This window comes from Pantherophis guttatus, chromosome 3 (genome assembly GCF_059756535.1).
Source record: "Pantherophis guttatus breed Tessera chromosome 3, ASM5975653v1, whole genome shotgun sequence".
NCBI classification, from domain to species: domain Eukaryota; kingdom Metazoa; phylum Chordata; class Lepidosauria; order Squamata; family Colubridae; genus Pantherophis; species Pantherophis guttatus.
Window position 1 is genome coordinate 195,202,245 of NC_142065.1, and position 13,233 is coordinate 195,215,477.

The 13,233-nt window shown below is 38.3% G+C and overlaps 1 protein-coding gene across 3 annotated transcripts in view; it reads right to left on the reverse strand.

Moving 5' to 3' along the window:
• The window catches only part of CSMD3 (CUB and Sushi multiple domains 3), a 695,220-nt gene that overhangs the window by 424,861 nt on the left and 257,126 nt on the right, over positions 1-13,233 (reverse strand). For all 3 annotated transcript variants that reach the window (XM_034422197.2, XM_034422198.2, XM_034422199.2), the window contains exon 5: positions 1,613-1,820. In XM_034422197.2, the coding sequence (XP_034278088.1) occupies positions 1,613-1,820 (208 nt within the window). The remainder of the gene's footprint in view (positions 1-1,612; positions 1,821-13,233) is intronic.

The following is a 13,233-nucleotide window of genomic DNA, read 5'->3' on the forward strand; positions in this document are numbered from 1 at the left end:
GCATATCTATACTGTACATCAAGCATAAACTACACAAGAGGTAGAAAATAAACCTATTACTTTTCTGTGATCATTATTAATTTCATTTTTTTTAAAAAAGGATGTGCATTTCTTATCTTGGAGAAGCATTAAACTATGCAAAGTCAATCTAATTAGTAGCAATTAATTATCTTTTAGACAGCAGCTGGAATATTTATTTAGCATATGGCTAGATGTTTTTTACAGTATAATTGAGTTGATTAAGCTGGTGGTCAGAATCCCAGCTCACCCATAGAACTAAAACTGATCACAGATTTTCAGAAAAGTCCAACATTAATAGCACCTTTCACTGACCAGAATATTCATACTAGCCATGATTTTCCCCAAATATGGCTGCTATGCTATGCTATGCTATGCTATGCTATGCTATGCTATGCTATGCTATGCCTATCTATCTATCCATCTATCCATCTATCCATCTATCCATCTATATCTATCTATCTATCTATCTATCTATCTATCTATCTATCTATCATCTATCCATACATACATACATACATCTATCTCTCCCTCTCTCCCTCCCTCCACCCACCCACCCATCTATCTAGCTCTCCCTCCCTGCTCCCCTCCCTCCCTCCCTCCTATATCTATCTATCTATCTATCTATCTATCTATCTATCTATCTATCTATCTATCTATCTATCCCTCCCTCCCTCCCTCCCTCCCTCCCTCCCTCCCTCCCTCCCTCCCTCCATATCTCTCCCTCCCTGGCACCCTCCTTCCCTCCTCTATCAATCTAGCTAGCTAGCCATCATCTATCATCAAGCTATCTATACACACATACTTACACACTTGCAAATAGTGAATTAGATAGAGTCATTTAGGAAGATGTTACAAATAATAATTAAACTATATCACAGCTGGATGCTCACCCACAGAAGGAAAAAAAGAAGTAACCTTATTTTTTTTAAGTGAACTTTAAAATAAATTTACAAAAGCATATCCAATGCAAAAAATCCTCAGTAAACCAAAACAAAGGTAAAATGACATTGCTAAACTTCAACAAACAGCTTCAAGTAGGAATTATTTATTCGGTTCCAACTACAGGCAGTCCTTGATTTACAGTAATTTGTTTGGCAACAGTTTGAAGTATTAATAGCACTGAAAAAACAAGTAACTGGTCGTCACATGTATGACTGTCATATGGTCATATGATCAAAACTTGGGCACTTGGCAACCAATGTATTTATGATGGCTGTAGCATTTTAGGATTATATAATTGCTAGTTGTCATCTTCTGGTTTTCCAACAAGCAATGCCAATGGGTGAAGTCAAATTTGCTCAATGACTGCATAGTTCACTTAACAACTGCAGTGATTTGCTTAACAACTCACATAACTTACAACTTATGACATAAATGTTGTAAAATTGAACACTTAACAATCACCTTACGTAGCAATGGAAATTCTGATTCCAACTGTGGTCATAATTTGAGAGCTACTTATATTGTTTTACCTAAGCTCACTAAAAGTCTTGTTCGGATGTTTACATGAAACCATGGAAAAATCATACACCTTTGTGCTATTATCCAGAAGGAATTTGCTGCCATTTTTAATACAAATGATTTTACTTACCATATTGTGGGTGGTTCAGAACCTTCTATTTCCAGGTAATCGTATTTCTCTTCCATATGAAAATCCGTAAAGATGAGTGAGATGGTGTCTCCAGGTTCTGCCACAATTGTCCATGTACAGTCTGCATTATTATGGTACTCATTTGGAAAATTAGGACTAGAGATGACACCACTGGATCCCCTCATTGTTCCTCCGCATGCATCTTCCGCTATCAAAAAAACCCAAACAAATGGGAAGTATCTATTAGAAAAAAAATATCTGGAAACGGGTCTTTACTAGCATATGACAATGTAATTAACTTAAGGGCTGCAGGAAGAAGAGAGTAATATAAACGAGGCTTACTTCATCAACTTTTCTAAGAATCAGCTTTGTTAGCATCCTTTTTCCCCACCAGCATAATTTTACAGCTGTTTTATAATATGCAAAAAAATGAGACGCAACAGACATTTATTCCCCTCTCAACTGTTTCTCTTCTTCCTTATTGTCTTAAGAATTAAAATCTAATGTTGCTTATCTTCCTCTTGCTTCCATTCTTTTGTGCCAAATATTTTAGACAGTCATATTCGGGTCCTATAAGAGTGGCGCAGTGGCCTAGGGGTGGAGCTCCTGCCTCACAATCAGGAGGCTGTGAGTTTGATCCTAGGTAGTGGCAAGTATTTCCTCTCTGGGCACTATGAGTAAATATCAACTGTGAACCCTGCATTGGTGACAGGAAGGGCATCCAGCCAGTAAATACTCAGCTCCATTCAGTTGCCCAGACTCCACCCCAATGCAAGGGATTATGGGGTCATTAAAAGACAAAAAAAATATTTGGGTCTTATAAAATAAGATATATTTGTTGTGGTTGTTAACTACATGTAAGGCATTCTATTAATCTTGTTCCCAGAGTCAAAGTAAAATAAATACATCTCAATGGGGCAAAAGTAAAAAGTCTAAAAAGATATTAGGCTGAATTGAACACAACAAATATGGTCTGGTTATCTTTGGCTCATGGAACAGTTGTTTTACAGCTGACAGCAGATATTTCAACTTGTTATTCAGAACACATTAATGAAGTATGATGATGAATAGATATAGAATCCATCTATTATTTGGCAAGGTTAATTCCCAAGTAATTCTTCAACATTTGCATTTAATGTTAGTCACGATGTTACTTTCAGTTGAACTACTTTGGCTCTAATCTTCTAATTTAATTGGTCTGATATCAACAAACACATGCCAGGTCTATGCTTATCAGTACATTTCCAAGCTTGATTTTATTGAATGAAGTCTCACTGAATTTAATATGCCTTATTCCATAATTTTGCCTTTTATGCATTTAGTCAATGTGATGAAAAGTGAGATAGTGATGTTCCCAATTTTGTACCAACTCCTCCAAATTATAACTATGTTAAACTGAGCAAAAAACATACATTGGATACTTGGGCGTATTGTGTGGATTGATTTGAATGCAGGCAACAGAATGAAGATTTTCCCTGATTACTATTAGGCACGTTAATAGGAAAGGTGGCCATTTACCTTCCAGATAGCCTAATCTTAATATGCAGGACAAGAGTATGTCTGTTGTCTATTAATAATCTTGGCATAGCAATTGGCAACTGACAACTAGACTCAAACAATCAACAGCTAGCTTAATTTCAGCTATTATCTGCTGATTCAAGTAAAACTGCAGAGAAGGGTTTTCTACTAATTTGTTAAAAGAGATCTTGGCTGAGGTATATTTATTTATTTATTTATTTTATTGAATTTGTATACCGCCCTACTCCCGAAGGACTCAGGGCGGTAAACAGCCATAGAATAAAACATATAAATACAAAATTTAAAATAAAATAAAATGAATTAAATAATTTGGCTGAAAATTTAAAACCCCAATAATTTAAAACCAAATTTAAAATTTCCATTTAAAAAGGGGAAAAACTTAGGTCAGGCCAGCTTGATGAAATAAGAACGTCTTGAGCGCGCGACGGAGGGAATTCTCCGTATCTCCGGGGGGAGCTTGTTCCAGATAGTAGGTGCCCCCACAGAGAAGGCTCTACCCCTGGGGGTTGCCAGTCGACATTGTTTGGCCGATGGCACCCGGAGGAGCCCCTCTCTATGGGAGCGTACTGGTCGGTGGGAGGCTATTGGTGGTAGCAGGCGGTCCCGTAAGTAACCAGGTCCTAAGCCATGGAGCACTCTAAAGGTGATACCCAAGATCTTGAAGTGCACTCGGAAGACCACTGGGAGCCATCTCGTGCAGGAGAGGTGTTACATGGGAGCGCCACGTCACTCCCATTACCACCCGCGTGGCCACACTCTGTGCCAGTTGGAGCCTCCAAGTTCTCCTCAAGGGGAGCCCCATGTAGAGAGCGTTACAATAGTCCAGATGGGAGGTGACGAGGGCATGAGTGACCGTGCGTAGGAAGTCCCGATCTAGAAAGGGACGCAACTGGTGGATCAGGAGAACCTGATGAAAAATCCTCCCGGTCACGGCCGTCAAGTGCTCTTCTAAAGACAGCCATGAATCCAGGAGGCCACCCAAGTTGCGAGCCCTATCCGTGAGGGCCAATGATTCACCCTCAATAGTCAACGATGGCACCAGCTGACTATATCGGGACGTCGGAAACCACAGCCACTCGGTCTTGGATAGTTGAGCCTGAGCCTGTTTCTCCCCATCCAGATCCGTACGGCCTCCAGGCACCGGGACATCACTTCAAGGGCATTGTTGGAGTGGTCTCGGGTGGAAATGTACAGCTGGGTGTCGTCAGCATACTGGTGATACTCCACCCCGAAACCACTGATGATCTCGCCCAGTGGCTTTACATAAATGTTGAACAAAAGGGGCGAGAGGACCGATCCTTGTGGCACCCCACATATAAGGGGCCTCGGGGTTAACCTCTGCCCTCCTGTCAACACAGACTGCGACCGGTCAGAGAGAAAGGAGGAGAACCACAGTAGTATGGTGCCTCCCACCCCCAACTCTTCCAACCGGTGCAGCATGATACCATGGTCAATGGTATCAAAAGCTGCTGAGAGATCTAACAGGACCAGGACAGAGGAGCACCCCCTGTCCCGAGACCTCCAGAGATCATCCACCAATGCGACCAGTGCTGTTTCTGTGCTGTACTCAGGCCTGAAGCCTGACTGGAATAGATCTAGATACATCGTTTCATCCAGGTACTGGGGGAGCTGTCACGCAACCATGCTCTCAACAACCTTCGCCACAAAGCGAAGGTTGAAGACTGGACGATAATTAGCCAATGCTGCCAGGTCCAGGGAAGGCTTCTTGAGGAGAGGTCTCACCACCGCCTCTTTCAAGTCGGCGGGAAAGACACCCTTGCCCAGTGAAGCATTTATAATCCCCTGGAGCCAGCCTTGCGTAACCTCCCGGGAAGCCAGCACTAACCAGGAGGGACACGGGTCCAACAAACATGTGGTCGCATTCAGTCTACCCAGATATGTCTTGTCACTAGCCCTACAAGATCTGGCAGATTTATTATGTAGATTTATAATAGAAGAAGATTTTAAACTAAGCTATGCCAGCAAACTGGGTAACAAAACACTTTGATTGTGTTGACCATGTCAACTAATGGAATATCCTCTGGAAAATGGGAATTTCAGAATTTTTCATTGGTCTTAGGTGAAACCCATACCCAGGAGAAAAGGCCACAGCAGAGTCAGAACATGGCAAAACAGACTGTTTTGACATCCAGCAAGAATGTGTGACAATAAGTATATTCTCTCCATATTTATTCTATATATATATGCTGACTGAATATTGAGAGAGACCATATTGGAATCTGTGGCAATGCTTTTCCCTATGACACTCTATGGAAGGGCTGTCAAACTTGCGGCCCATAGGTCAGATGGGTCATGTGCTGGCCACACCCATGCCCAGTTTAGCAAAGGGGAAACAAGTCGTGATACATCATGTGAAGAAGCTGTGACGACACGAGTTTGACACCCCTACTCTATGGAAATGAAAATACCATAGATTTTAAAGAAGCAAGCTAGAAAGAATATTGACACTTCTGAACACTAGTGTTGGGAAAAAGTCAAGAAGAGCATTGATACCCAGGATATTAGAACAGATCAATCCAAATATTTCAATCAAGATACACAGGACAAGGCTTAAGTGGTTCTATTTTGGACCATTATGCGAAGACCCAGTTTCCATAATACTGGAAAAGATGGAAAGGAAAAGAAAAGGATGACCAGCAGCGATATGGATTGACTCAATTACAATGGTAATGGCTGTACTCTTAGAAGACTGCTGAGGCTCTGAATTAGTTGAAAAAAATACCTTGTACCTGACATGAAAATTTAATAGAGTATACTGTAGCAGCAGCATGCAGGCTTCTTTTTAATCCCATAATGGATAGAAATGTGTGTTAAAAAAGCTTCCACTTTTATCTCAGAACAGTGTCCATCTCATATAACAAAATGCTTTCAAGGATCTAGTCTCCTTTAATTTTTGTGAAAGCATAATTATGCAAAGAACTTAAAATTCAGCCCTTCAGAATTTGACTTCTCACTATCACTTTTCTCAGAAATTACAACTAGGACTTGACCTATTCTGAACAGACCTTCAGCTAAATTATAGAGATTGCTTAGTAAGACTTTTTTTCCTCCATCTCTCTGTGTTCTGCCAATATTTAGCAGCCAGGATACATTTTCCTCTGAGAGAATTAACAGCAATGCCAATTGAGAATGAAAAGTAGAAAGTATGTTAGAGAGAAAAGATTTTTTTTTTCTATACAACTTAAAATCAAACCTGATGAAAAGAAATTTTGTTCAAAAGGAGGAAGTCATATAAAGTAAGTTATTCTTTTCTTTCTTTCTGAAAAGGCCTACTTCTCATGCCCATCACATATCCAATCTCATAGTGAACTTTCTGGATATCTCAGAACATAAGTAGGTTGATCCTAAATCCAGCAGCAATCAGTACAACTCATGTAAACTTACTGAAAAACTTTGCTTCCAACAACAGTACTTTAGTTACATTTTGTATCAGTCTAGAATAGACTAGACTAGACTAGACTAGACTAGACTAGACTAGACTAGACTAGACTAGACTAGAATAGAATAGAATAGAATAGAATAGAATAGAATTTTTTATTGGCCAAGTGTGATAGGACACACAAGGAATTTGTCTTTGGTGCATATGCTCTCAGTGTACATAAAAAGACAAGATACACTTGTCAAGAATCACAGGGCACAACACCCAGTGACAGTCATACGGTACAATAAGCAATCAAATCATCCTAGGAAACAATCAATATTTTGCAGCCCTTAAGCAATTCTAAACAGAATGGAATGGAGCGGAGTGGAATGGAACGAAACGGAATGGAACAGGAGTTGTTTAGACAAGTGTCCATACTATATGGCTAACAAAGGCCAGGTCTATTCTTTTTGTATTAGTAACAGATGTACTTGGTTCCTAGCCTCCACTGATAAAAATACAAAGCCATCACCAACACCACTGATAAATCCACCACTGAAATATCTATGTTCTACAGGTAATACAAAGTTCAAGAGGACTATAAACTACTATAAACCTAATCCTCTGGAAACAATATAATGCCACTAGGACATGTGGAAAACCAATGTCCATATCAGACAGTTTCAATATACACCCCATAATTTTCACTATGTTTATAATTTTTAGAAGAAGGCTACACTTTCTTAAAACAATGCCCCTGCCCTTTTTGGATTAATCTTCAGCCTTTTCAAATTATTATTTCTGTACTTTCTCGAGATCACAGTGAATTCTCAGTTCCTTACAGCTTTCAACGTTTTTTTCTTGATTATTAATGCATCTCTGTGTGTTTCTATCAATGTACCATAAAATCCTCATTACAATTTATTAATAGGATTTTGCACCTGCAAAAACAATCTTGATACGATTGAATACATGATCGCACCATCTGCATATCAGAGAAAGCACCATATGAAACTAATGGCCTTCTTGTACATCTCATGTCAAAATCATTTTATTTATAAAATACCGGATGAGGGAATCAACACCAATGCACTATTAAACTCTGGACTGTGATGATATAAATGTAAAACCAAAAGTTGTTTGCAATGCAAAGAAAGAAATAATTCTGTGCAATTAAAGCTTTCAAATCATCTCTCACAGGCTGTATAAAGCTTTAAAGTTTTAATCACTAAGAGCAATTATAATCTGTCATTTGCAGATTATACATATAAACCCAAATTTGAGCAGAGACAAGGTTTTACAATTTTGGTCACTCTTAATAATTTGAGTTTAACATTTCAAATAATTACTCTATTACTGAATACATTAAATATTCATATATTCATAACTTGTGCGAGCTCTTCCCATGGTCCAGATTAATGTATTATAGAAAAAAAAATTTTAAAGTCCTTCTATGAAAGAATAAGCATCTATCACTTCATATACACATTCCTCTTAGTGGGTAAATATGAGCACTTTGAGTTTTTTTGCCCATCAGTTATAGAATCCCTAAGAACAGAGCTGCAATAAATCTTGGTTTATAAATACAAAGGTTCATAAATGTAAACGAATAAATCACAAATTCAGTCTGCACAGGAAATCAGCAGGTTGCATAACTGTTCCAGCTTCCTTTTAGTTGATTTCAGAGTGTCTATGTTCTTAATGTGGCTGATGAATCTCCCAAGTAATTAAGAAAATACCACTAATTCAGAGGTTGGTCACATGAGTCACCTTCTCCCCCAAAAGCAAAACATTTATTTATTTCTTTATTTTATTTATTTGTCAAGCATATATAAGATAACAGATAAAAGTATAAAACATGATTATGAATACATGAAATGGATACGAATAAAAAGGGACAATAGGACAGGGACGGTAGGCACGCTGGTGCGCTTATGCATCCCCCTTACAGACCTCTTAGGAATGGGGTGAGGTCCACGGTAGACAGTCTAAGGTTAAAGTTTTGGGGGTTTGGGGAAGAAACCACAGAGTCAGTGGTAGTGTTTTGCCCTAGCTACGGACCCCAAAGAACGCAGCACACACAAAGCCCATTCAAACCCTAATTTACTGAACAAACCAGTCTTTTACAACAACAGCTGTTAATTAATTGCATAATAATATGAATAATAACTGAAAACTTACTATGGTTGGCAGAATGCCCAGAAGCAATTTGCAGGAAGCTGATAAGATAAGCAAGACAAGACACGAAGGTATGTGAACTAAGATGTTCCCTGCAAATTGCTTCAGTCGGCGTTCCTCCTTAAATAGGCTAAGGGAGTGGCCAATTAGTCCCAAGCCTTACTCTCAAGGAGACCTCCTCCTGAGGAGCCACTCCCACCTTTTGGCAGCTCTGCGCACCCGTGCATCGTGAAGAGGCTCCTCCTCTTCATCCTCTTCACTTAAGGGAGCTTCTGGAGGTTCTGAAGGCCCTGGCTAAATCCCCACCTCTGGCACCACATCTTCTCCAGCCTCCTCATTGTCCGACTCAACTGCCAGCTGCACAGGCTGCTGGCGCAGCACCACACCAGCCTCCTCGCTGTCTGAATCAGCTACTAGCTGCACAGGCCATGTATGGGCCACAACAGGTAGTGCATTCCAGGCAGCCACAGCCACTCGGTCTTAGAAGGGTTGAGTCGAAGCCTGTTTCTCCCATCCAGATCCACACTAATTAAGTCCTTAGACCCATTGTCTAATGACTTAATTAATTAACTAACTAATGACTAAAGACAACATGACTTGTGAGAAACTTATTTGAAATCCAGTGAGTTTACATACATTATTTTGATACACTCATATAAGAGCGCAGAGACCTTGGTGAAATTAGTAAAAACTGATATTTGGCGATCTTCTGGGATTCAGGCCACTTTAATTGTTAAAAGTCTTAATCATGGGAGGGGTGAAACATGCAGTTTCTTAGGTACCAAAACACTAATGCATGCAATGCCATTAATGCATTAATATAGAATTCTCATTTCCTATGTCATTGATGTATATGCCAACACAACATTCTCATTTCCACCAACAGTATTTTGAAAAGGTATTTTACATGAAAGCATAGAAAAATAATTATATGTGGCCACTTTATGAAACTACCAAGTTTAACTTTGGCAGGAGCTTAGTTGCCTTTGCCATTGACAGATGCAACAAAGAAATTCTGACCTAAAAGGCAGATATGTTTGTTGTTGTTGTTAAGGATGAACATCGGTCTTCGCAGTGCTTCTTCCTGGACAAGACATTGTTAGTCTGCTCAGGGAAGACTGACTCAAGCAGCCCCTATTTTATACAAAGGTTTCATTTCCCTTAAGATTGAACAGCATGAAGCTGATAAATGGAACAAGCTACAATTAAGCTTTCCCAAACTGGTAAGATAAATGAATTGCCACCATTAATGTATACACTGATTGATTGCGCAAGGACTATCAAGTCAGTGTCAACTCTTTGCGAACACATGGCTAGACTCTTTTTTTTTTCAGTCTATCTATGTCTGGTCCTAGAGAATCAACCTTTAATCTGATCTGAAATGATGCAATGACATATATTACAAATGATGTATTAAATATATATTACAACAATGCATGACAGACTCAAAGAATGCATACGATCTGAAATTCTGCAAGAATCTGACTATTATAAAATGATAGTTTATGCTTGGTATCCTAAAGAATAAGGAAGATGATCTTGACTGAGACAGGCCAGATACATTTTTCCCCCCACCTGTAAACCAAGCTGCCTCTTCTCAGACAATTGACCAGGATGGGAGCATTCCTCCTATCTCCCAAGGTCATTCTCATGTACCATTATAGTTATTTACTTGTATTTATTTGTATCTGTTATTGATAAAAATCAAAAATAAATGAAGTTGATCCTTTTATAGCATTCCACAGCTAAAAACAAATAAGGGTGTGACCCTTTAGAAAACGCAAATCAAATGAATCAGGAGATCTGGCAGATTCCAAGGAAACATTCCATGGCTGCTGTATTGAATCACCATTTTAAACTGATATCTATAAACATCAGGATAACTCTGCTCACTGCCAGGAGTTCGATCCTGACCAGTTCAAAATTGACTCAACTTTCTATCCTTCCGAGTTCGGTAAAATGAGCACCCAGATTGTTGGAGGCAATATACTGACTCCGTAAAACACATAGAGAAGGTGTAAAGCATTATAAAGTGGTATATAAGTCTAAGTGCTATTGCTATCATATTTGCTTCTTTAACATACAGATTGATTAGGCTGTTGTAATGATTCCTTGCTGAAAATTAGATTTGGTAATTAATGAGAAAATGTAGTTTCTGACATGATTTTAAAGGGCACACAATGAAATCAGAGCTAGGCAAAACATTTCTCAAAAATGAAAACAGTTCCCAAAATTACAAATTCCCACCCTTAGTAAGCTATCTTATCCTTCACATTCTTTCTGTGCCAACTACTAATAATAATATTGTGGGAAGCCTTTTCATTATTAAAAAAAAATATGGATTATTTACTATACTGACAATTTAGAAATAAGAGAGTGAGTGTAATATATTTACAAAGGGAGAAGCCTCCTTTGCCAAAATGAATGAATGAATGTAGGCAATTATGAAAAACAGGAAAAGGTGGGTATGCTATCTAGAAGGGTATGCATAGGTCTGTGTATATGTATATGTTTGTATATACACATCTGCATAGGAGTCTATTCCAGAAACAAACCATGATTTTCAGATGTTTCCTACTGAACATATTTTGAATGTACTTTGAATGTTGTACTTTATTGCTCTGATTGGACATTATTGTTTATCTTGCAATTGGATTGTTGAATTCTCTTATTTAAGCCAACAGACCCAAAGGTGCTTTTTCAAAAGGCAATTGGACTATGGTTTTTCCTTGAAGATGTTTCGCTTTTCATCCAAGAAGCTTCTTCTGACTGAATGGTGGAAGATGGAAGGATTTATATTCATTACAGTCATCTGATTGTTAGCCCTATTTCTGAGAGTTGTTGAGGCCACTTGGAGGTTTATCTGTGCTCTCAGGGTCACCTGAATGGGGAAAATGGGCGTGGAACCTTCTTGGAGAATTGCTATAGATATCTAGGCCAGGGGTCTCCAACCTTGGCAACTTAAAGACTTGTGGACTTCAAATCCCAGAATTCCCAAATTCCCAAAGCTGGCTGAAGAATTCTGGGAATTGAAGTCCACAAGTTTTAAAGTTGTCATGGTTGGAGACTCCTGATCTAGTCTAATAGAGTTAAGAAGGCTTGGATGAGTAGGATGATTTGGGTGGAATCCTGGAGTGAAGCAGCAGATATTTAAGGAGAATGCAGCATATATAGGGTCATAATAAGGCTAACAACCATTGGAAAAATACTCTGATGGTGACTAGTGATAAATATCTAGTTATTTACCTTTCTCTGGACCTAACTACATAGACCCAATCTAATTCAGTCTCAGTTTTGTTTCACTGTACTAAAATGGGTAGTAGCTTTAATAAAACAAAGTGAGATTACCCCTCCTCACCCTTTTCCATTGTTTTTCTTCATTGATTACAAAATGACTATAAAGTTAAAAAGGACATTCTCAACCATCCCAAATATAGTTCATTTGCTTACTTGAGGGAATGAGTTCTGTTTGGTCTGAACTGTCACACTACTGCATGCTAGATGCCACACTGAATATGGCATTTAATTTTGTTGTACAAAGTGCAATGACAATAAACTAAACTAAACTAAACTAAACTAAACTAAACTAAACTAAACTAAACTAAACTAGATATATGTGTACATACAGTAAATTAATAGAAATATTTGATATTCTGCTTTAAGAGACTTAAGGTTTCTTCTAACCTTCAGTGTAGGACCTAGCTGCTAGTAGTTAAATTCTCTATGTCCCTCCATCTTTTCTTTTTAAAAAAATACTGAACAAGCATGGCTAGAAGAGTTAGATAGTTAGAGAACCAGTCAGACTACTTATCAGAAGTTCACCAATTCTTATGGAGAGGAAATGGCCCAGGTAGAACACAACCAAAATTGGCTGGAATCATCCAACACATGTTCTTCTAGCAGCTGCAGTTCCTGGTTCAGCATGCTCAAGATCACCAACCTCTTGATCACCTCTTAAGTTAGCCATGAAAAGTTAAAGGAAAGGGTCAACACATATTTTGAGCAAGTCCCATATTCCCCAAATCAATTTTGGAGATCCATTACTAATTGTGTAGGTTAGTGTTTCTCAACCAATGATACCTCAGGTGACAGTCCTTTAGTCATTTAGATGGGAAGCAGAACGGAGGCATTTCTACTCACAACAGTTTGTTTAGTTAAATAAGTGACTGACTAGATGCTTTTATTGTGTTACTTAAATTTTATTTTATTTTTATTTTACTATTTTATTTTATTATTATTTTATTTTATTTTATAAAATAAAATAAAATAAAATAAAATAAAATAAAATAAAATGGCAATGGTTGTCCAACAATATATCTCTTGCCCAACAACTCACATCCAAAACAATAGCTTGTTCTCCATTGTAGATAAAGCTGGATAAACATCAACTGATACACTTGGACCCTTAATTTTTGGAATTACTTCTAATTTTAGGAACTACTTCCCATTATTGTTAAAATAAACCTCTCCTTGCTGGATTTCTTTGAACTGCCAATGGAAGAAGACTTAAGGTTAGTCCCTT